Below are 25894 nucleotides of genomic sequence, written 5' to 3'. Positions count from 1 at the left end.
CAAACTCTTTTTGATGGACGAAAAGTCCACTTGACATTTGACCCGTTCTTATGTTATATTTATGTTAACTAATCCTTTTGCTTAAGTCTTTTCCTGTTTGGCCTATGTGCTTAATATCACATACTTTACAAGGTATGCTGTAGATACATCCTTCTTTGTCTTTACGAGAATTTTTAATTAGATAGTTCTTAACATTATTGCTGTTATTAAGTATCATCTGAATACCAGTTTTTAAATATTTGAGGGAGGGTGATAAAATTTTCATGGTAAGGAATTGCTAAAATGTTCTTCATGTTAAATTCTTTTACTTGAGAAGTGTTATAATATGTTCTTCTGGCTTTTTCTTGTGCTTTGTCTATCAAATGCTTTGGATATTTCAAATTCTGACCAATCTCATAAATAAATTTCACTTCATCTTCAAAATACTCAGGAGAACAAACTCTAAACGCTCTCAAGAACATAGATGAAAAAACAGATAACTTGGTATTTTGATGATGGTATGAATAGAAATGAATGTATGAGAGAACATTGGTTGGTTTTCTATAAACATTAAATTTAAAATATCTACCACACCGATGAATACTTACATCTAAAAAAGGCAATATGTTGTTCTCTTCTGTCTCGACTGTGAATTTTATAGAAGGAACCAAATTATCTAACTTTAACAAAAACTCATCCTCAGGTTTATCACAAGGCCAAATACACAATATGTCGTCAACATATCTGTATCATATTATATTAGATGGCAAAATGTTCGGCAATAACACTCTTTCGAAAAACTCCATGTATAAATTACTCAAAACCATAGCCATATCAATTCTTTTGTGCGTAAAACTTCCCGTTAAACTCAAAATCTGAGCCAATAACGCATAACTTAATTAAACTAATAATTGTATGGGATGGAAGTATAAGATATTTCTTCAATTCTTCTTCAAGATATCCTAACAAGTTATAAACCAGAACTCGAGTAAAAAGACTTGTTACATCAAAACTAACCAGTTTGAAATCAAAAGTGATATTATGTCCAAGTAGTTTTCCTTCAAATCAACATTATCCTTTAATATGTGATTTGGAAATTGTCCCAACAAGAGGGCTTAAAAGAGATACTACGATGCAACTCACGAACTTTTTCATATCTAAATATTTCAATTTCCGATTTGAGTGTCACTCTTCCGACCATATACGTTGGTACAGCCGTATTCAAAGACCCAAGAAGATCATGAATATGAGATGATGAAAGCCGTAAACTAATCGAGATGCGAAAAATCATGAGCGGTATGTACTCAAGTCATGTTCAATTTTGACTCATGAGATTGATTGGGGTGGAGGGAGGGAGGGAACAAGACGTGTAACATACTGTGATGTCACTTGTGCTTAGGTGCCGAAGGAGTGAAGGAAACTCGGGTGAGCTTCGTTGGTTTTATTCTGGTTGGGTCGACGCGGGCAGGGCTCATGGCCCAGCCCAAAACCACAAGGTGACCGCGAGCTCGGGTCGGACTCTGTTGGGTACAAGTACAAGAGAGGGACTGACCTGGGTCACCAAACCTGGTCCCCTTATATAGGCCTATTGCGTACGCTAAAGAAGCACACCAACCAGCCTGACCGAAATATGGCTCGGCAGGGCTTAGGTTGTGCTTTCGAGAGGATGCAAATTCATGTAGTACAGGCGTACCATAGACTTAACTCTAACACAATTACTACAAGGCCGAAGGCCAGCTACTTCTACACAGTCTATCAATACACGGTTGCTCCCACTGCTGGGGTTGCGATGTTATAAGCCGACATAGCATATGTGGGGGCTTGTTCGCCACATTTACCCCCCTTCCCCTGCGAAGCGTGGAATCGTGATGTCCAAGCAGGGAGGCGGGGCGTGGGTGACGTCAAAGGAGGGAGGAAGCTGTGGAGACGGCGCCGGCGGCGGCGACGACTGTGGCAGTGGGAGCATAGGCCGTCTGCGATGTCAGTGGAAGCGCGGGCTTCCGAAAGGGGCGCAGACGGCGGCGACAACGACGTCAGCAGTGGCTGCGGCGGCGACGGCGGTGTGGGATCCATAGGAAGCTGTGGAGCGGCGCCAGCAGCGGCGGCGACTGCGACAGCACGAGAATAGGCCGTCTGCGATGTCAGTGGAAGTGCTGACTTCCGAAAGGGGCGCAGACGGCGGCGACGACGGCGTCAGCGATGGCTGCGGCGGCGGCGGCGGAGTGGTATCCATCGTGGAGCCGGTCGAGGGTGAAGTCAAAGGGTGGTGCGCGTGTGACGTCGGCGGCGGCGACGGCGGGAGAATAGGCCGTGAGCGACGTCAGTGAGAGCGAAAACTCCCTCCAGAGGGCGCAGACGGCGGCGGTTGTGACGTCGGGAGAGGAGGCGGCCGTGTGACGTCGAGCGAAGAAGCGCAGAGTTGCTCGTGGGCGGCGGCGACGGCGGGCGGTTGTGACGTCGACCTGGGAGGCAGTCGTGACGTCGAGCGCAAGGAGGCGGCCGTGTGACGTCGAGCGAAGAAGCGCAGAGTTGCTCGTGGGCGGCGGCGACGGCGGGCGGTTGTGACGTCGAGCGAGGAGGCGGCCGTGTGACGTCGCGCGAAGAAGCGGTCGTGTGACGTCGGCGGCGGCGGGCGGTTGTGACGTCGAGAGAGGAGGCGGCCGTGTGACGTCGAGCGAAGAAGCGGTCGTGTGACGTCTGCGGCGGCGGGCGGTTGTGACGTCGAGAGAGGAGGCGGCCGTGTGACGTCGAGCGAAGAAGCGGACGTGACGTCTGCGGCGGCGGGCGGTTGTGACGTCGACCTGGGAGGCTGTCGTGACGTCGAGCGAAGAGGGCTGTTGGGACGTCAGGCGAAGGGATGGTCGTACCGTCGAGCGAGGAGGCGCTCGTGAGCTGCGAAGGCTGTGGTGGGGTTGGAGCGCCATGTAGTCACACAAGTTGTCGATGAACCAGATCAGAAGGGGGGCTGGGTGTACTCGTGTCCAAACTCCGGTGGTCACCAATGTAACATGCTGTGATGTCACTTGTGCTTAGGTGCCGAAGGAGTGAAGGAAACTCGGGTGAGCTTCGTTGGTTTTATTCTGGTTGGGTCGACGCGGGCAGGGCTCATGGCCCTGCCCTAAACCACAAGGTGACCGCGAGCTCGGGTCGGACTCTGTTGGGTACAAGTACAAGAGAGGGACTGACCTGGGTCACCAAACCTGGTCCCCTTATATAGGCCTATTGCGTACGCTAAAGAAGCACACCAACCAGCCTGACCGAAATATGGCTCGGCAGGGCTTAGGTTGTGCTTTCGAGAGGATGCAAATTCATGTAGTACAGGCGTACCATAGACTTAACTCTAACACAATTACTACAAGGCCGAAGGCCAGCTACTTCTACACAGTCTATCAATACACGGTTGCTCCCACTGCTGGGGTTGCGATGTTATAAGCCGACATAGCATATGTGGGGGCTTGTTCGCCACAGACGCTCTGCTTCCGTCACCCGTCCAGTATAAAAAATTAATCATATAAACCTTTCATTTTTTCTGTTATGTGTCACTTAATGGAATATGTAAAAGCACAGTCATATTCATGACTATCTTATATCACAGAAGACATGTTAAATTTTACAACCAGCCTCATAATGACTAGACACAGTGATAATAAGTAAAATGCTGTATAAACATTAAAATTATATTCCATATCTTATACTCGCCATAATTACTTTCTTTGCACAATCGAGATAGAGCTTTGAAATAGGTGAACAAGGACTGCTTCATCCCTAGACGTACATGAAATTCGTGTAACTCATATAGTCACTGAGCTAAGTGAAGAAATATCAATATACTGTATTTTAGCGAAGCTTGCGGTTTTAGCCAGCTCAGCCGGGTAAGGGTGGGCAGAGCTCCCAACCGAATACGCAGGATCGACTGAGATTTTTTGAGAGAATTGCCATTGTCTGCAATGAAGGAGAGGCCGAAGCCCAAAAGATAATGGGAAAATACTAGGTAGTGTGTCTCAAAGGGACGAAGTTGTTACAAAATCTATTTAATATTAAATAAGATAAAAAAAATTGCGGGAATCACAGAAACTAGTTACATTTACAGAGCTTTGGAAAATGAAAGCAAGAAGGTTCTAATTACTGGCTATTTTCTAAATGAGTTATCTGTATGCATTTCAATTCATAAGTGGTATTGTAGAATTCGTATATGAATCTTACTTTGGTGCGATTGGAAATAATTGCGCATATGCACTCATATTTAGATATAGAATATTAAAACCGTAGGTTCTGTAAATAGTATATACAAAAATACATGTTTATGAATAAACATTTCACATTTGATTGTAACTTTTTTTTTCTTAATCGTAAATTCTTAGTAGACAGGCCGTGTTTAGTTAATGTCGAAGGTAAGCGATGAGAACTTGATTCACACTCAGGAAGTGCTGTACAGTAATATCTATTTTGAAAGGTGAGTATAGATATGAAGATTGTCATTGTATACAATTTGCAGAGATCCTTCGTTGTCAGAGACAGTAAATACACAAGCGATCACAGAAATATTGGTTTTACAAGCTGCAACTTGAACGTTTGGAAAATGCGGTTCTGTGCACAGCGTGGTACAAGTCGATGTTGAGGCAAATTTTGTTGTTTGCTCTACAATAATCATAACTTCTTAATTCTATCCCATAGTAGTAAACAAATGTCGTTTAACTCCAGCAACTGGAAAGAATTATTCGATTGATAAAGAGATGGACCACCTCATTTATTAGGAGGGAGGGAAGAATCTTGGTATACATAATACTTGAGTAATACTGGGTGCAGGCTGTTTAGCCTATATCATGTCCAGATCTTGTAATTTTTTATGTAGTCGTTGGCCAGCATGCTTCGAGAATGACAGCACAGCTTCATAAATTTCACGTCTTGGTGTATCCAATATTTATCCAGTCTTCTTTCAAATGCAAATACACTTGGGGCTTCAACAATGTGTTGACTATTTCTGCAAAGAAGTTTTGCCTCGGCCTTGTTCGACATCTCTTTTTCATTAACTTGTGTCCTCTTGTAGCTGGGCCTTCACCTTCGACATGCTGCAGTACAATAGCTATCCCCATTTTGTACTTTCCAGTAAATAGTTTATATAGTATAGGAAGCTACAGCACTTTCAATCTCTCTTCGTAAGTTCTTGAGTCCTGGAAACATCTTAGCCGCTCTTCTCTGTACATATTACATTTTCCAAAGAGGTTATATATATGTATATATTTTTTTAATTGGGCTCCAGAATGTGTCACCAAATTCAAGATAGGTCTTACTATTGCAATTTAAAGTTTCTTGAAATTTTCTTCAGTTAAATAGTTTTGTTAAATATATTTGATTTAGTATGTTTTCTTACCCAATCATTCCCTCCAAACCTACCATCTCTTTCCCAGATTTTCCCATTCCTTCCCTCCCTTATCCCCACTTGCCCCCCCTCCAGCCTCCCTATCCCCTCTGCCTTCCCCCTCCAGCCCTTCCATTCCCTCTTGTCTTCCCTCTCCCAACCCTCCCTCTCTCACTGCCACCTTAGCTCTCCCCCGTCTTCACTCTCCCTCTCCCCTTCCCTTCACCCTCCCTCTCCCCTTCCCTTCACCCTCCCTCTCCCCTTGCCTTCCCCTTCCCTCTCCTCTTGCCTTCCCCTCCTCTCCCCTTGCCTTCCCCCTCCCTCTCCCCTTACCTTCCCCAGTCCCACCCCTACTTTCTCTCCTGCCTTCCATCCTCCCTCACCCTGCCTTCCCCCCTCCTACCCACCATTACCCCTGTCTTCCCTCTTCTACCCTGCCTTCCCCCTCCCACCTTCCCTCGCCCCTGTCTTCCCTCTTTTACCCTGATTTTCCCCTCTCTACCTCACTCTCTCCCTTGCATTTCCCCTCTCACACTCCCTCTCTCACTGCCTTCCCCCTCCCATCCTCCCTGCTTTTCCCCTCTCCTTGCCTTACTAATTCCGCCCTCCCTCTTCCTCTAACTTCCCCCTCTGACACCTCCCTCACCCCCTGCCTTCCCTCCCACACCCCCTGCCTCCCCTCCCACACCCCCTGCCACCCTCAGTTATCATTTAGATCTTTATTTCTTTGTGTAGTCTCATCCCCTGCAACCACAACACACCCATTTTCTATGTTTTGTTTTGGCAGAGGTTTGTATTTATCTGATAGTACCTCGTAGTACAGTAAATCCTTGTTATACGGTACATATACGTTCCTGAAAACTTCACCGCAAGTTGAAATTACTGTATACCGAACACAGTAAGAGACTGATTGTTGTGGCGCTACAGTACAGTGTAAACAAAACATGAGCGGATACTGTATCTGTGAATCTTTCTTACCGTAAATAAAATCAAGGGTAGTAATTACCAAATACCGTAACTGTGAATTTACCAAATAAAGTATTACCGTATAAGGAGGACTCTTTGTATACAGGAAAGGAGCAAGAATTTAAAAGCAAATTAGATATAGCAAGATACAGAGACAGGACACCATGAGTGATGCTCACCTTCACATAAGATACTAGGTAAATACAACTAGGTACAACTAGGCAAATACTTATGAGATCCTGTCACATATGCTCCAGTTTATCATATCTAGCCTCAAATTCATATATGGATCCAATTTGGTATATATTCTTAATTTCTGATTATCATATTTATATTTAAAGTCCTGTATTGTTCCAGCTTAGGCTATATCACCTAAAATATTTCAAGTATTTACACATCTATATGAAAAACTATTCACATCCTTTAGACATGTAGTCTTTCTTAATTTGTTCTCATGACCTCTTAAATCTCTCTTATCTTGAATCAAGATCTCCTCTGTCCATGCAGTCTATTCCCTTCAACAACTTGAATACTTAAATCATATCACCTCTTTCTTGTCAATCTTTCAGTGTTGGTAGACCCAGTGGTTTTAGTCTATGTATGTTTATCTGCCAGGCTAGGAACCAGCTTGTTTGATCTTTCTTGTATCTTACTTTGTGTGGGGACACCACTGACACGTATTCTAATCATAGATGGATGCTCTTTAAATGCTTCAGTTCTTGCCTTGAAAAAGAAGAGGAACCTGGTGAGAATTGGACCAAATCACCAGCGATATTGAGGGACCTTGCAAAAATTTTGGTTGATTTGAGAGAAATGGCAACAGAGCTGGAGGGTTTGATGGATGAACCTGTGGTGCTACTTATTTGAAACTGTCAATCTGTATATCAAGGGCTTTTTCCCCCATATAAGGGAGGTAGCTAAGTCAAAGGCATGCACCCACTCCCACCTAATACACTTCATCCACCACCCTTGTCTCCCTCTCATTTTAGCTCTTCGTGGATGAAGGATCATCCCTGTCTCCCACCCATTGCCTGGGTCAGAAGTAATGTAGCAAGGCACAGGATATTCACAGCAAGGCCGCTTCTTGTAACCGATCGACCCCCCCCCCCCTATCCCCTCTTTGTCATGAAACTACTTGAAAATAGAAAGAAAAAAAATTGCAAGTTTGAAAACTGCAAGTTAAAATAAAACTTGTCTAGAGGTTGGTGCTCTCTGAGTGCTAGATAATATGATATTAGATAATTGATTAAATGATTAGAATATTTTTTCTGATTTTATATTTTCAACTCTACAAGCCTCGGGCTTCGCCCTACCCGGCTTCGCCGGGGGCTTGGCTGCGTAAACAGTGCTCCGCGCTCTAATCCCACGATAGGGATCCCGTGTTGGGGTTCCGCCCCGAGGCTGAGGCCGAACCCAAGGGACATTTTTTCCTGGTCAATTCAAGGGAACATGGCGACCACTGAGGACTTGCGACCACTGAGGACTTGTGACCACTGAGGACTTATTGCCTTGGAGGACTTATTACCTTAGAGGACTTATTACCTTGGAGGATTTATTACCTTGGAGGACTTATTACCTTGGAGGATTTATTACCTTGGAGGATTTACAACCTCGTAGGACTTGCAACTTCAGAAGACTTGCACCCTCGTAGGACTTACGACCATGGAGGACTTGCAGCCTTGAAGGGCTTACAGCTTCGGAGGACCTGCACCCTTGGAGGACTTGCACTCTCGGAGGACTGGCACCCTCGGAGGACTTGCACCCTCGGAGGACTGGCACCCTCGGAGGACTTGCACCCTCGGAGGACTTGCATCCTCGGAGGACTTTCACCCTCGGAGGACTTGCACCCTCGGAGGACTTGCACCCTCGGAGGACTTGCACCCTCGGAGAACTTATAGCCTCGAAAGGCTTACTGCCTCGGAGAACTTATGACCTCGGAGGACTTATAGACCCCCCTCTCCAAGACATGTAACATTTTTAAAATGTGTCACCTTTGAAATGGTTTAATTTTTATTAGTAGTATATATAATGTTAATCATCAAAATTCGCAAACACAATAGCAAATGTACTCGTACCTCCAACCTCCATTTGAATAACGACAATATGGCTTCCGTTGCAGACATCGAGTTGTCCCCTGTAACAACATATCACACAGGATGATGATCTACACATGTGCGAAATAGGCTTACAGGGAGGTGTCTGCAGATTGCCACGCCGACTGAGCACTTGAAAGATTTTAACAAAATCGACAAAACCATAGAGATCTTAAGATCAAAATAAGAATAAAATGTGAAACTGATTGCTATTTGGAAGTAAATGGCCAGTGATGTATCAGCTTTGTTCATTTCAAAACACGTTAATACATACATACACCAAAGGCTTTTTCCCCCTTATAAGGGAAGTAGCCAAAAAACAAGGGCATAAAAACCACTCCCACCCATTCCATCCCTGTCACACTCCACTCCCCTCCACCCTCTTCCCTCCTTCTTATCTTGGCACCTGGCACCTCCCTCCATCTTGTCCACTGCCCTGGGTCAGAAGCCGTATTGCAAAACACAGCAAGGCCGCTTCATTAAATTAGCAACCCCCCCCTCTCCGTCCCCTCATGCAGAGAAGGAGAAGATGGGGAGATATCCCTTCAGGCTGTGTCAAATTTTTCTCACACATACTCCCTCACCCCCCCCATCCCCTACCTATTCCACCTCATGGATCACATCATCATCCATATACAACCACTCCCCATTCACCCGTCTTCTGTCCTCTCCCGTACTTCCTCAACAGACATTCCCCTCTTCCCCAAAGCCCCTTTTACCCCATCCATCCATCTCATCCCAGGTCGCCCCCTCATATTCACTCCTTCCTCATCTGCCTTCCACACCTCTTTTACTAGTCTATTTTTTCTTTCATTCTTTCCATGTGACCAAACCATCCTAATACTCTTTCATCCACCCTACCTCTCAACTCCCTTTCCACTCCTGTTCTCCTCCTCACCTCCTCATTTCTCACTCTATCCAGCCTAGTAACCCCTATCATACTTGTACCCAGTGCCTGGCCGTCGGCCAAAAACTCATAAATCAAACCTATCATACTTATCAGACACCTCATCTCAAACACATTCAAACTCCTCCTCTCTTCCTTTCTTATGTTTCATGTTTCTGCCCCATACAGTGCTGTCAGCACAGTCACTACTTCATACAATCCCCTCTCAGCATCCATTCCCAAATGTCTATTTCTCATTACACTTTTTAATCCACCAAGGCATTTACCTCTCAATCTACAATTTACCTCCACCTCCACTCCTCCCTTTCCTGCCACATTCAATAATACTAGGAGTATTAGATTCTGATGATTTGATATGTAGGACAACTTACTTAGGAAAATTGATCAAAAAGATATATTTATAGTAATAACAAATTAATGAATATATGAATAGATAAAAATAAAATAAAAATTGACAGTCTGAAATCCTAATAAATCTTCTTATTTTATCTTCTGTTTAATCCAGCTCTTCAGCACACTGTCTTCCCCACTTTTGTTTCGTGGATCCTGTTATGTGGTATAGCAGTGATAAAGACGCTATTGTCATTCTTATAAATGGAATCCAGTAGCTTAGGCCATGATGATGACAGGGGAGACAGTGATGAGGATAGTGTCAAAGTGGAGAGGATGACTATGCCAAACACAAGGGACCATTGTGAAGAAGACCAATACATTACTAGCCCAAGAGAGCTCTCCTCCCCGTTGAATGGTGAGTGTTGATAAAATTTTTGCATTGAATTGGTACACAGGGTAGGAGCTGTTATGTGTGGTATCTGTCTCTGCCCTCGGTCATCAAATTTTTCCAAATCCTTTTACAGGAAAGGAGCCATACTTATTGGGTCTCGTTTCTTCTTCTCCAATTTTTATCATACCTTGTCACAAATTCATGTACAGTTCCAACTTTATCTATGACCTGTCCTGGATTGCCTTTATTATCATGTTCAGATTTGAATTTGTGTATTAGTTTGGGCTATATCACCTAAGCTATTCCAAGTATTCATGTATCTATATGGAAAATTATATTTCTTCACATGCTTTAGACATGTGTTTTTTCTTAATTTGTTCTTGTGACCTTTTAAAGCCATCCTTAATCAAAATATCTCTTCTGTTAATGGAATCTATCCCCTTTCTTGACCTGAATATAGTAGTCAAACCATCTTTCTCTTCAATCTTTCAAAATTTTGTGGTTGTTTTGATTTCTTTTAGTTTGTATTTTAATGGGTGGGTATATATATATTTTTTATATATTATTATTTTCTTCTTCTTCTTCTTCTTCTTCTTCTTCTTCTTCTTCTTCTTCTTCTTCTTCTTCTTCTTCTTCTTCTTCTTCTTCTTCTTCTTCTTCTTCTTCTTCTTCTTCTTCTTCTTCTTCTTCTTCTTCTTCTTCTTCTTCTTCTTCTTCTTCTTCTTCTTCTTCTTCTTCTTCTTCTTCTTCTCTTCTTTTTCTTCTTCTTCTTCTTCTTCTTCTTCTTCTTCTATCTATCTATCTATCTATCTATCTATCTATCCTTCTATCCTTCTATCTATCTATCTATCTACCCCTTCTATCTATCTATCTATCTATCTATCCTTCTATCTATCTATCCTTCTATCTATCTATCCTTCTATCTATCTATCCTTCTATCTATCTATCCTTCTATCTATCTATCTCTCTATCTATTTATCTATCTTTGCCTTCATTGGGAAGAGGTAAGATGGAGGTCTTGGATGATTCATGTTATTTGTTGACTGAGTGAGGGTGAATTCATTGAAAGTAAGTTGCTTGTTAGTTGTGTTGGAGAGTGGTCTTGTTGGGAGTTCATGGATGGGTACCTACGTGTGGTAGTCCTGTAAGATGGACGGCGTCACCTCCATGAGGAGGTACAGCCCTGTGGGAGTGACACTCTTTCTCTGGACTAGGCCGTAGAACTGACAACTGGTGACTGTTCTTCTCTCTTTACTAATTTCAGCCAGTGACATGGAACAGTCCCATACTGATACAGTACTGGTCTGCCAACTTTGAAAGATCGAAGAGAAAGAGGTGACTTGATTACAGTATTCAGGTCACTCAAGGGGATAGATTGCATTGATAGAAGAGATCTCCTGATTTAAGATGAGAGGGCTATGAGAGGTAATGGAAGTAAATTAAGAAAGACCACATGGTGAAAAGATGTGAAGAAATACAATTTTCCATATAGATGAATAGTGTGGAATAGCATAGAAGGTGATGCAGCCTAAGCACAAACAGTACACGAGTTCAACTCTAAATACTAATTGGAAATCAAAGATATAGATAAAGTTGGAACTGTACATGAATTTAAGGCTAGGTATGTTAGAAAATCAGAGAATAGGAAATGGGACCCAACAAGCATTGCTCCTTTCCTGTATACTACAATTAGGTAAATACAACAAAGTTAACAGGCCAAAGTTTCTTCCCAGAGAGATGTGCGGGAGGTACCAAAGGCTGTTCTCAGTCACTGTGGGGCTACAGGTTTTCCACTTCGTGTAACTCCAGGCCCAAATTTTGGGCTTCTGACTTGGGGGCAGTGGCCAGGAGACAAGGATGACCCTTCGTCCACAAGAAAGGAAAAATGATGATGGAATGGATGGGGATGGTACATTGCCTTGCATGGCTATCTCCTATATAAGAGGAAGAAAACTATTAGTATATGTAGATAAAGACTCTAGGGAGAAATTGAATGATATATATATGTGTGTGTGTGCGTATAGGTATATATATAATGTATATGTATATATATATTTAGTCGAATATCACAAAATATATATATATATTTAGTAGAATATTACAAAAGAGAGGAATGTCTGTGGAGGAAGGACGGGAGAGGACCAAAGATAGGAGTGAATGGAGAGGGGTTGTGTATAGATGATGCTGTGATGCATGAGAGGAGTGGGTCGGGGATGGGGGGGTGAGGAAGTATGTTTGAGAAAAAATTTGACGCAGTCCGAAAGGATTTCTCCCCGTCTTCTCCTTTTCTGCATCGGGGGTCGCCGAATTTATGAAGCGGTTCTGTGGATGTGCTGTGTCTTGTGACACTGCTTCTGATCCAGGGCAGTGGACAGGATGCAGGGATGACCTGTCATCCAGGAGGTGCCAAGATAAGAGGGAGGGTGGAGGGGAGTGGAATATATAGGAAATGGAATGGATGGGAGTGGTTTCTATGCCTTTTTCTTTTTGGCTACCCCCTGTGTAGGAGGAAAAAGCCTTTGGTATATGTATGTATATATATATGTATAGGTATATAATATATACCGTATTTTTTGGACCATAAGGCGCAGGCAAAATCCTTAAAATCGGCCAAAATCGGGTGGTGCGCCTTATGTGTGGCTTCAGTGCAAAAAAATGCCTCGGACAGTGACGTACTATTTTGACACGTTTCGTAGTTAGCCTGCCGACAGCGACAGTGCATAGGCCTAGCAAAAGTTACAACCAAGTTGTAACCAAGATGCATGTATCTTGACAAGAAAATTGCGAAAACTTTGACAGTTTTCGAGTCCATGCCACCGCATTCATTCACGCTATCATGGCTATGATATGATAGCGTCCACAACACAGACAGCCATTTTGCATTGGTCTAGTCTCGCTCCACTCAGACTGTAGTCATTTAGGTATTTTTTTTTTTTAGTTTCGACCATGGGCGCAATATGGCAATATAAAATTAATTATTAATTTTGTAAATTAAATGTATCATTGTAATATGCAATTTTGTGGACAGAAATGAAAATGAAAAATACCTTGCTACAAGAAAATATGCTAATGAACGAAGTCAGTAGCATAGGATCGGGACGCCAGTCCTTCACGACGATGACAACGAGGACGAGCCAGATGGTATTTAATTTGCAGGTAATGATTTATTAAACACAGGTTAGGTTAGACGAATTTATCACCCTTTCATTTCTTTGATGTCTGCATCTATCATAACAAACATGGCGTACCATTTGTCCGACACAACTTCGTTATTTACGAAATCAGTTTTTGCACCTTTTTTTTTATTTCCGCTCACAAAATTGCATATTACTTTGATACATTATAATTTACAAAATTAATAATTAATTTTCTATTGCTATATTGCACCTATGGTCGAAACTAAAAATTACCTTCATTTGTAATCTTGTGTTTTTAAGCGAATAGAGAATTCCGGGAATAAAACTGCTAATGTTGGTTTTATTCCCCACAATTCCTGTAACGTGTTTATGCTGTTTTTAGGGGTATTGGCAGGGCAGACCGTCCATGGAGGTGGTCTGATTTCACTGACCAAAAAAAGAAAAAAAAATGTATATAATTTATTTTTGTAATTTTGCTGAATCCCAACCAATTTTTCTCATTCAACAACGAAAATGTTCAGTTCTGAATGCACTCACATATGCATGATTATCCGATGACGAGACCAGGTGCGCCTTATGGTCAGGTGCGCCTTATGTAAGGACGGGGAATAGCAAATTACGGGTGCGCCTTATGGTACGAAGCGCCTTATGGTCCAAAAAATATGGTATGTATATATATAATATACATACATACATATACCAAGGCTTTTTCCCCCTTACAAGGGAGGTAGCCAAGAAGGAAAAGGCATAAAATCATTTCCACTCATTCCATCCCTGAATACACTCCACACCCCTCCATCCTCCCTCTCATCTTAGCACCTCCTGGATGACAGGTCATCCCTGCACCTTGTCCACTGCCCTGGGTCAGAAGCAGTGTCGCAAGACACAGCACATCCACAGCAAGGCCGCTTCATTAAATCGGCGACCCCCCCTCTCCGTCCCCCCATGCATAAAGGAGAAGACGGGGAGAAATCCCTTCGGGCTGCGTCAAAAATTGCTCACACATACTACCACACCCCCTATCCCCTCTCCCATTCCACCTCATGCATCACAACATCATCCATATACAACCATTCTCCATTCACCCCTGTCTTCTGTCCTCTCCCGTCCTTCCTCAATAGACATTCCCCTCTTCCCCAAAGCCCCCTTCACCCCATCCATCCACCTCATCCTAGGATGTCCCTTCATGTTCACTCCCTCCACATCTGCCTTCCATACCTCTTTTACTAGTCTTTCTTCACTCATTCTTTCCATGTGTCCAAACCATCCTAATACTCTTTCATCAACCCTATCTCCCAACCCCCTTTCCACCCCTGTTCTCCTCCTCACCTCCTCATTTCTCACTCTATCCAGCCTAGTAACCCCCATCATACTTCTCAGACACCTCATCTCAAACACATTCAAACTCCTCTCTTCCTCTCTTATGTTCCATGTTTCTGCCCCATACAGTGCTGTTGGCACAATCACTCCTTCATATAGTCTCCTCTTAGCATCCATTCCCAAATGTCTATTCCTCATTACACTTTTTAATCCACCAAGGCATTTACTCGCTTCTCTCAATCTACATTCTACCTCCACCTTCACTCCACCTTTTCCTGCCACATTTGCACCCAAGTATCTAAAACTATCCACTTCCTCCAGTCGCTCTCCCTTAATGCTCACTTCCAGACTACTGCCACTTTCACCCCTTGTACATCTCATCACCTTACATTTACCCACATTTATCTTCAGCTTTCTTCTATCACACACTCTCCCAAACTCTGTCACCAACTTCCTCAATCCCTCCTCCGATCCTGCCACAAGCGCAGTGTCGTCCGCAAACAACAGCTGGCTCACCTCCCACTTTTCTCCATTTTCTTTAACCATCTCCAATCCCTGACCCATTACCCTTGCATTTACCTCTAGCACCACCCCCATCCATGTATAAGTTGAACAGCCAGGGCGACATAACGCATCCTTGACGAAGTCCCACCTTTACCTCGAACCACTCACTCTCTCCATTTCTAATCCTGACACAAGCTCTACTACTCTCATAAAAACTCTTGACAGCTCCTAGAAGCTTTCCTCCTATCCCGTATATCCTCAAAACCTCCCACAGTGCCTTCCTGTCTACCCTGACGTAAGCCTTTTCCAGGTCCATAAAGGCCCAAAAAACATCCTTCCCCTTTCCTATAGCTTTCTCACATATATATAATATATATATATATATATATATAATATATATAATATATATATATATAATATAAATATATATATAATATAAATATATATATAATATAAATATATATATAATATAAATATATATATATATATATATACAGACGCTCCTCTACTTACGTTCATTAGTTTTACCTTTTTTCGATTTTAAGTTTGAACTGACTGTAAAAAAAAATGTATTTTATTTTTACTTTATTTTATTTTATTTTATTTATTTATTTTTTTTTTTTGAGTGAATTTTTTAGTTTAGCACGCTCTCCGTAGTACAAGACATTCAAACGATACTTACGCATAACGCTGCATCCCTTGTTTACATGGCACAAACGACAGACTGAACGTGCCTTGACTCGTCCTCCTCCACCATCTCACTTTGTTGCTTGAATTTAATTTATTTGAAATTAATGTTATTATTTTACAATGTTATTTTTATAATTAATTATTTAGGGGTGTTTTATAAGATACAGTAATAGAATTTATGGATGTATAGTACAGTATTAACGGTCATACTTTACTGGAACGTACAGTAACAACTTACGTTCATTTTCACGTTACGTTCGGCCGTTCGGAACATAACTAAAACGTAAGTTGAGGAGCGTTTGTATAATGGAATTTGGAAAAATCAAAAACCGAATAACAGGATCATATAAATTGGGAGAAGAAGGAATAAAAAAAGTAGAAAATGAGAAGGACCTGGGAGTCATTGTTATGAATAATATGTCACCTGAGAAACATATAAATAAGATTTTTGGAGAAACTTATAATTTAATAAGAACAATCAAAGTGGCATTTACATACCTGGATGAAGAAATGGTGAAGAAAATTCTAATCACTCTGATAAGACCAAGATTGGAATATGCTGCAACGATGTGGTCACCAAGTACAAAAAAATGTAAAAATTTTTGAAAGAATACAGAGCAATTACAAAATTGGCACCAACACTCTCAAAACTATCATATGAAGAGAGACTAGCAAAACTTGAACTACAGACACTAGAGCAAAGAAGAGAGAGAGGAGATTTGATAGCTATTTACAGAATCATGAAAGGCATAGAAATTATTGATAGAGAGAATCTGATAAAATGGGATGATAGAAATACAAGGGAGCACGGAAAGAAAATCAAGAAAGACAGCTATAGAAGAGATGTGAAAAAGAACAGCTTTCCTCACAGAGTAATAGACATTTGGAACAAGTTAGATGAGAAAGTGGTGTGTGCAAAAACAATACATAAATTTAAAAATAGTTTAGATAAAATGAGATATGAAAATGGGACACCACGAGCATAGCTCCCCATCCCGTAAAATACAACTAGGTACAACTAGGTAAATACACACATGTTGCAACAAATTACTGCACATTGCTGTTCGTTTGCAATTCACGATTGTGCTGCCTATAATTCACTTACAATAATATATATACTGTATGTGTGTGTGTGTACACTAGGGAATTTTTAGGTACGTATCATTTTTATAATCCGCTCTGGCAACACTGTTACACCAACGCTCACTCGCTCAATTTACGGAAAATTCAATTTAGCGGACTGGACCTTGGCTGAATTAGTTTGTTAAATCGGGCTTCTACTGTGTGTGTATATATATATATATATATATATATATATATATATATATATATATACTCCTATATATTTATATACACATATATATATATATTATATATATATATATATATATATATATATATATATATATATACACACACACATATTTCTGGAGGTCTTCAGGTTGGGGAGCTGGTCTAGGAGTTTGTTTTGGTGAGCTGATTTTATATGTTGTAGCTATGTAAGGTGGTATACATTCAGATCTCCACCCAGTATGTGATTTATCTAGTCAACATGTGGTTGGAATTTAGGTGTCTATATGATTGTTGGTTTGTAGATTGTATGATGTATATTGTTTATATGTTTTGGAATCTTAATTATTCAGAATTCCTTAGCAATATCATTTTGATTAGTGTAACAGTTTTAAAGACTAAATACTCTTATGTCTTTGATCTGTATACTGAGAGGTTTCTTCCCCTGTATAAGGGAGGTAGCCAACCAAGACATGCACCCACACTCACCCATGCCACTCCCATCTAGCACTAATTTGCTTCTCTTTTATCTTGGTTCCTCGTGAATGAAAGGTCATCACTGTCCGAGTCAGAATTGATGCATATGTATGCATATTTGTTCTTTTTCTTCTTCTTCTTCATCATTTTTCCCCCAATTCTTTTCCTCTTTTTTTTTCATTTTCTTAATTTTCTTCTACAGTTACTATTATTACTACTATAATTAGTACTATTACCACTACTATTACTAGTACTATTACCACTGCTATTACCACCATCACCAACAAAAACAAATACACCTGTATGCAGCTTAGCCTAGACTGTCTTGTTACATAAATTGCTTGTTGTCTTGGAACAGGAAGAAAGTACAGAAGCAGTAAGCCTGACTGGTGGCAGGGACAGGATGATGATGATTTGCAGGGACAAGAGCTGAGGCCAGGAGTTCTTCAGAGACCATCTGCTACAGGACTTCCTACCTTGTTTCCAGCATTGCCAGAGAGTGTCTTACATCTGTGGGCACTCAGAGAGCGAATGATTGCCATTTCCTCTGTCAGTGCTACCTCTGCCAACACCCCCATCAATAGTACTGCAGGTTCTACCCATGCCAGCACTACCACAGTGTCTTGTTCTGGTGGAGGTACTGTTGCTTGCAGTTCTGTTGGCCCCACTGTATCTAGCCCAATCAGCTTGGGTACTCCTTTCTCTGTTGCTAATGTCATATACACTTCTCCCACTGTTGTTGATATTGAAAGTCGTCCCACAACCTCTTGTGCTGCTTCCCATCCTACTTCATCATCCACGTTGAGGGCTGTAGTACCTTGCTCAGGGGTAACAGTCTCCACTTTTGACAATGGCAATGCTCCCGCTTCTTCATCCATCACGACTAGCACCAATGCTACAGCTTGTAGCTCTGTTAAGACTTCAACCTCTAACTCTGTCACAATGGTTGTTGGAGACTCCATCACAACCTGCAATTCTCTAAACTCCTCGGCCACTGCTGTCTCTTCAACATCTACGGCAGCCTCTACTGATGTTGTCTCCACCACTTGCAGTACTATAGTATCTAGCATTGACACCCTTGCTGGAACTTTTACCACTGCTACCATGTCTGCACCCTCCATCACCATTGTTGGAACCTCCACAGCTCCCACCATTGTAACAGTGACCAGTACGGCTGACAATGTAATCTCAACCACTGTTGCTGCAAACTCCAACAACTCCAGTCATAGTGCTGTCTCTGCCTCTGGAACCTCAAACAGTGCTAACCAAGCTGCGGCTCCTAATAACATTACCAGAAACTCCACTGATACTGCCCTTGCTGCAGCCTCTACCATAACTACCACTGGTGTAGGAACTTCCATTACATCTATCAATACTGTAGCAACTACCACTGTTGCTTTATCCCCTACTGTTGCTGGATTTCATTCTGTTCCTAATTTTCCCACAGACCCAAAGACATATGTTTCGGTTTCTCTGTCTAAAGGCACCATATCCAATGGTAATGTTTCAGTTTCTTTAGGCAACACATCCAATGGTAATGTTTCGGTTTCGTTATCTAAAGGCAACATATCAGAAAGTAGTGCCACCTGTACCAGTGGTAATTTTGTCCCAAATTGTTGCTCCACTGGTAGTAACAGCCCTGTCTCTGCTGTTTTCAGCTCTCGTAATAGTACTACCAATTCAGACACCATGACTGCTTCCTCAGCATTCTCCACAGTAAATGTCTCAGATGGGGTCTCATCTGTTGCTGACCCAATAGGCCCTCCAGCGGCTTCAGGGTCACCAAATATTTCTGCTGGTGCTACCACCTCATCCATCACTATGGCCACTGTTACAACTACCACCACCACCATCTCTACATCCCTTTCTGGAGTGGCATCATCATCTCCAGGTTTTGGCATATTGCCCACACCTAGCACCACCATTGCCTCTGCCGATGCCACCACAGCCATTGTACCTCCCACCATCATATCTGTCATGGCTTCTAGCAACAATCCCCATACCACCTCCTCCTTGAACCCACCATCAGAGACACCCCTGCGGCGTATCCTAACTCGCAGCCAGACGGGGACCACAGTTGGTAGCCATCAGTCTCGTGTACTCAAACTTGCCACCACGTACCCGACTCGTAATCGACAGCCAAAACGACCTCGTTCGAGGAACTCTGACACTGAGGACTATATCCCTCCAAATATGTGTAGATCACGAAGTCGTGCTACCTCCCGTGTGTCCTCATCAACACCCATGGATCTTGCCCCACTACCATTCACGTCACCACGCAGCTGTAGCAGCAGTAGGACAGCAACTGTCATGGCAAACACTCAGGGGGCCCCAGTCAAACACGGTGTGCAGACTTTCACCCGCGACATTGACCCATCAAACGAATTCCTCTATATCAAGAACCCGTCTGGCACAGGCATCGAGTTTGGTAACATGTGCAGTGAGTGCGGAGTTGTCACTGTCACATCAATCTCCTTCAGGCGCCATCGTGAAGCTCATGGAGAAACAGGATTTGCCTGTGGGTTTTGTCCTCATGTGTTCTTGACAGCTGTAGGGCAGGAGCGGCATGTGGAGCTACACCATAATGGCACGCACCATGACATTGAGGACTATTGTGAATGTGGGCTTTGCGGTGGCTCGTTCATCTCAGTCATGTACCTCGAGTTTCATATCCTCGAACTCCATGGTGCTGACTACCTCAAAAACCAAGCACAGGAGATCATTCTTGTAGGACAAACTTATTCAAGGCATAACATTAATGACAGTGGACAGGGAGAGGGTGAAGTGGGTGTAGGATTGAGACGGATAGGGAGGGGTAGAGATGAAGATGAAATGGACAATGATACTGATGAGGACAATGAAGATGTGGAGGAGCAGCCATATCAGTGTGGCATCTGTGCCATGCAATTTTTCTACAGCCTCAACTTGGACTGTCACATGGTGCTACATACGGAAGTATCATACATGTGTGCCACGTGCCACGCTGCCTTCCCTTCCCTTGATCCTCTCACACTCCATGTCAAAACAGTCTGCTCACGACGACAACCTCTCTGCACACAAAGCTCTCCCAACAAAAAGAACCACTCTTACTTGACTGAAGATGCTGACCATAAAGGTTCTGCAGAAGTTTCTGTAGGGATAACCTCACCCACATCTGCTGTGACAATGTCATCTACAAGATCTTTTGTCACGACATCCATGCCAACATCTGCGGTGACTACATCATCAACCTTTACAACGCCCACATCATCATCTCCTATTGTGAGATCAAAGTTGATAGCATGTCACCTCCAGCAACAGAATTATCCCAAAGTAGAAGTGGTGAAAGACGAAGAGGAGGAACACCGCAAGCAGTTGTTGCTATTGCAGAAACAACAAGAAAGCCAAATTCTACAGCAGCAGCAACTTGCTATAGATGAAGCAGGTGGTAGTTATGGAAATTTACAAGGAGCTACAGTATATAGCAAGCCAATGAATACTGTACACACACTGCCCTCAGGTCCTTTCTGGAGTCCAGCCTCAGCTTACCCCTCAGGCCTCAACCCAGTCTTGACTCCTCAACTGACCCCAGTTGGAGGTAATGTGACCCCTGGCCTGACACCACTTTCAGCCAATATCTCTCCTTCCATGTATAACTACTACATGATGATGTCTGTTTGGCCAAATGCTGGTTCTGGGATGACTGGCATCAATTCTCTTCCTGGAGAGGTAGCCAAATCATCAGGAGTCCACCCAGAGATACTTCGACAACAACAACAGCAACAGCAGCAGTACCTGGATTCCTTGGCAAGCAGCGGAAGCAGTAACCTGTATGCTGGAAATTCAGCCTACAGCCCAAGCATGTGGCCATCCTTTTTTAACTCTCCCGTAACCCCGGTCTTTGGCTGTGGTCCTTACATTGGTGAAACTAGACTGCCACAACCATCAGCACCACCTCCACCTCATACATCCTCACATCCACAATCAACGGGCTCTGCCAAGACAAAACATACCCACAAAGATGACATTGGCAGTTGTCATCAGAATAGAAAAGGTTCTATGAACATGGAAGAGAATGATGTTAGTGTCCATATTTCAAGAGAAAAGGAAAGTCAACCCAAGCAGGAAATTGAGCATGAGGGTAGGTAGTAACAAAGCCTCCTTTGCATGTTATTGAAATCACTGTGTTGACTCAAGAATCAAATTCTACATGGTGCATCTATATTATGGTTTGATATCCACCATTTTTATTTTGGAAATTGTACACAAATTGATCACCCACCACTTGCATTTTCGAGGTGCTTGTTTTCTGTAGGAGTTAATATACATGGTGTTTGTACTTGATTGGTGATAACCAGGGGTTCTTTCCTTATTAATGATATGCTAAAGAAGTGGTGAAGGAGAGATTCTAGGTCAACAGAAAGGAGGGATAGAAGAGGTTAAAAGTCTAAAGAAGTGGTGAAGGAGAGATTCTAGGTCAACAGAAAGGAGGGATAGAAGAGGTTAAAAGTCTAAAGAAGTGGTGAAGGAGAGATTCTAGGTCAACAGAAAGGAGGGATAGAAGAGGTTAAAAGTGATTACTATTCTTCTTTGAATGAAGACTGTTCTTCAGTCATTACAGAATGCTGCATTACTCTGGTCCCTAGGGGTGTCACTAATGCCCATGAGTATTGAGTGCCTTTAATGAAATTACTATTATAATTTTATTTATTTTATTTTTTATTTATTTATTTTTTTCTTCTACAGTGCTTGTATAATGTGATCACCCCCTTGTTATTCTTTCCTCTCTTGTTATTGTGGAGATGTAGTACCCCATGTATTTACCTAATTGTAGTGGACAGAAAGAGAGTTATGTTCATGGGGCCTGGTCTTATTGTCCAATTGTCATAACTAGTTTTTAAATTCATGGACAGTTCCAGCTTGTGCTTTTTCATCTGGTTATTCCAGAAGTGTACACATTTATATGGAAAACTGCAATTCCTCATATAACTTAATTTGTTTATTCTTCAATTATCATACAATTCACATATGGTTCTAGCTTATGCTATATTAGCCCTTAGGCTTACGCAGGAGAGTATGTATCTGCAGAAAACTGAATTTTCACATTTTTCAGACATGTGGATTTTTTTTAACTTGTGTTCATAATCCCTTGATGACTTCCTATCCCAAATCAAGAGATCTATGCCATATTTGTCCACCTGGAGGATGAAGGTCTTCAACAAGAGAGACCAGGGGTAACAGATTGAGTGGCAAGGCCAGTACTTCTAATCTATCCTTGTATGACTTGTATACAAGGCTGTGAATCATTTTAATTGTAGCAACTTGTGTTCCTTTGATTTTGCTATATTTCACTTTGTGTGGGGACTATACCACTGCTGCATGTTTTAGTCTAAGACAAATTAGGACCTTGATTAAAAAAAAAAAGATAGAAAAAATAAATAAATCTGTCATTCATGTGTCTTGCTGCATTGCTTCTGACCCTGGGCAGTGGGCTGAGTTTAGGGATGACCTGTCATCCTTAAGGAGCTAAGATGAGAGGGAAGAAAGGGTTGTGGATGATATTGAAATGGACAGTAATGGGTGCCTTATGACTTTGCTACCTCCTGTGTAAGTGGGAAAAAGCACTTTTATGTTCTTGAGCATTCTGTAATGACTTGTTTTTTCAATTCAGTATTAGGTGTACAATTACGTACACCTGATAGTTTTGTTCAGATATTACCATTAAAAATATTCCTTATTGATCAGGAAATTTGTTACAATGAATAATGTAATTACTTTTGTATTGGAAGTGGGCATGTCATTTGTGATATTTGATTTAATGTTGCTTTAATTGCAGTAAATGCAATGTAAAGTAGGTCAATTTTTTATATTTGATTTCTTGTTTTCATACCACATGAGTTTTATTAGCCTCAATAAAATAGCAGCAAATTGCTACTCTTTAATGAATGTTATACAGTACAACAGAATGCTGAAAGAAAATTTGGGTGTGTTCAGAATTATTACATAGCCAAGATACTACAAATATATGGATAGAGAAAAGCATTCTTGCAAAGATTGTACTTCAGTAGACTTCCAGTAGGTATAGATATATATGATTATGAGAGGCTTTTTGTTTTTACGGGCCTTTAGACTACACAACTTGAAGGATAATAGAGGTAAACAAATGCTGTTAAGTTGGTGAATGATGGTGTTCCATCAAGGGGTGGTGAATGGGAGTGGAGTGTGGGGGGATGAAGTGGGTGAGAGGGGACTTGTTCCTTCTGACTTTGGCTACTTCAATTGTAAGGGGGAAAAGACCCTTGATAAGTGTGTGTATGTACATCACATTGCAATGACCAGAAACCCGCAGGTCATCCCATAGATCTGTCTTATGTTGCATTAGTTTGGGTCTGCTTTAATGCCACCAGTTGTACTAAAGTTCATTTAATCTAGAGTGGGGGAGAGTATATTAGATTAAGGGTATTAATTTTTTTATTTCTATGGGAGGATGGATAAATGTGAGCAGCAGTCTAGCACATCCCAATTGTTAGATTAGTTGAAAAAAAATGGTGCAGCTATCTCATCCTGGCAACAAATGAGCCAACAGGGAAGTTTGAAAAGCAGCATCAATTCCTTTTAATGCCCCCATCTCATTCCTTGCAACAGGTTACTGTCCTGCCCTTGGGTCTGCAATATTATCAATAATAATGATATTGAAGATTATAATAATGATAAAAAAATACCAACTGTATGAACCCTGACAAATCATCTAAAAGTGATCAAACACCCATGCCCATGGGCCTTTTTCCGTCAATTTGTGATATTTTGAGATGACACTAGTGTACTGAACAGTATACTTATCACACTTGCCATCTCATGATTGGAGATGACCCTCCAATATTCCCAAAGAGTACCCCATTACAATACCACACATTGTTCTCGAATGCCTTACCCACACAGCTCCTGACAACAATCTACTTCCCCACCTTCTGCCTCAAACAATAAGTACACAACACAATTTTGATGGAACAACAATACATTTATCATCCCTCCATATTTTCCTAAGAGAAACAGGACTACTTTTAATACTATAATTGCCTTGTAGTATAGATAACCAAATGTGACATTGACACTACTGCTGCAAAATACTATACTCCCATACATGCTCATTTCCAATTATGTAAAAGAACATTAAGAGCTATCTCGGGCTGCATGATATTGACCATAAGGACAAAAGTGTGAGTGAACTCTTGGTGATGATAATGTTAACAACAGCAACCTGTTCAGACTGAATAAAAGCTATACTGAGTTGAGCACTGAGTATCCTTTATACTTGCTTTCCTGTGTATGCCAAAGTGATTGATCATACAGTTATTGGAAAAGTGATCCACATCCCAAGGAAACCACTGTGTGAGCTAAAGTGGACAAAAATTAATATTTTGCTTTGTTCCTGTAAAACTTGCACTGTTACATGTATTTCTAAGGTCTTGATTAGATTTTCATTTTGGATTGATTTTTATATCTGAAAGGTATCCTAGTCTTCACCTTGCAGCACCTTCATGAAGGTACACCCCTTCAAATGAATTAAACTACTCAACAATACATACATATACCAAGGGCTTTTTCCCCCTAACAAGGGATGTAGCCAAAGTCAAAGGCATAAATCCACTCCCACCTATTTCATCCCACATACTCCACTCCCATTCACCATCCTTCTCTCCCTCTTTTCTACACTCCTGGATGATGGGTCATCCCTGCATCTCGCCCACTGCCCTGGATCAGAAGCAATGCAGCAAGACAGCACATCCACAGCAAGGCTTCTTCATTTAATTGGCGACCCCATCCCCTTGTGAAGATAAAGAGAAGACAGGGAGAAATCCTTTCAGGCTGCGACAAAATATGATTCACACACACTCCCTCATCCCCCAGACACTTCCATGCATTACAGCATCATCCATACACAACCATTCTCCACTCATCTATATCTTCTGTCATCTCCCTCAACAGAAATCCCCCTCTTCCCCAATGCCCCTTTTATCCCCTCCATCCATTTCACCCCCCACATGTTCACTCTCCCTACCTCTGCCTTCCACACTTTTTATTAATCTTCGGTCACTCTTTCCATGTGTCCAAACCATCCCAATACTTTTCCATCCACCCTATCTCCCAACTCCCTTTCCACCCCCATTCTCCTCACCTCTGCATTTCTCATTCTATCCAGCCTAGTAACTCCCACCATACTTCTCAGGCATTTCATCTTGGACACATTTAAACTCTTCCTCTCTCATGTTCCATGTTTCTTCCCCATACAGTGCTGTCAGCACAATCACCCCTTCATACAGTCTCCACTTAGCGTCCATTCCTAATTGTCTATTTTCATTACACTTTTAAATCCCTCAAGGCATTTACTTGCTTCTCTCAATCTACATTCTACCTCCACCACTCCTCTCTTTCCTGCTACATTTGCTCCCAAGTATAAAGCTATCCACT

General features: G+C 42.0%; 1 protein-coding gene across 1 annotated transcript; it reads left to right on the top strand.

Annotated features, from left to right (window-relative positions):
• The first annotated feature begins 4352 nt into the window (after window positions 1–4352).
• Window positions 4353–24710, top strand: LOC143041818 (uncharacterized). Its single transcript, XM_076213893.1, has 3 exons — window positions 4353–4432; window positions 9810–10052; window positions 17805–24710. The coding sequence occupies exons 2-3, from the start codon at window positions 9899–9901 to the stop codon at window positions 21572–21574; spliced, it is 3924 nt and encodes a 1307-aa protein (XP_076070008.1). The 5' UTR covers window positions 4353–4432; window positions 9810–9898; the 3' UTR covers window positions 21575–24710.
• Window positions 24711–25894: the final 1184 nt, after the last annotated feature.

This window comes from Oratosquilla oratoria, chromosome 32 (assembly GCF_046742065.1).
Source record: "Oratosquilla oratoria isolate Oo_2021 chromosome 32, ASM4674206v1, whole genome shotgun sequence".
Lineage (NCBI taxonomy): Eukaryota > Metazoa > Arthropoda > Malacostraca > Stomatopoda > Squillidae > Oratosquilla > Oratosquilla oratoria.
Note: the sequence above shows the minus strand (reverse complement) of the source record. Positions and strands in the feature narration are given on the sequence as shown.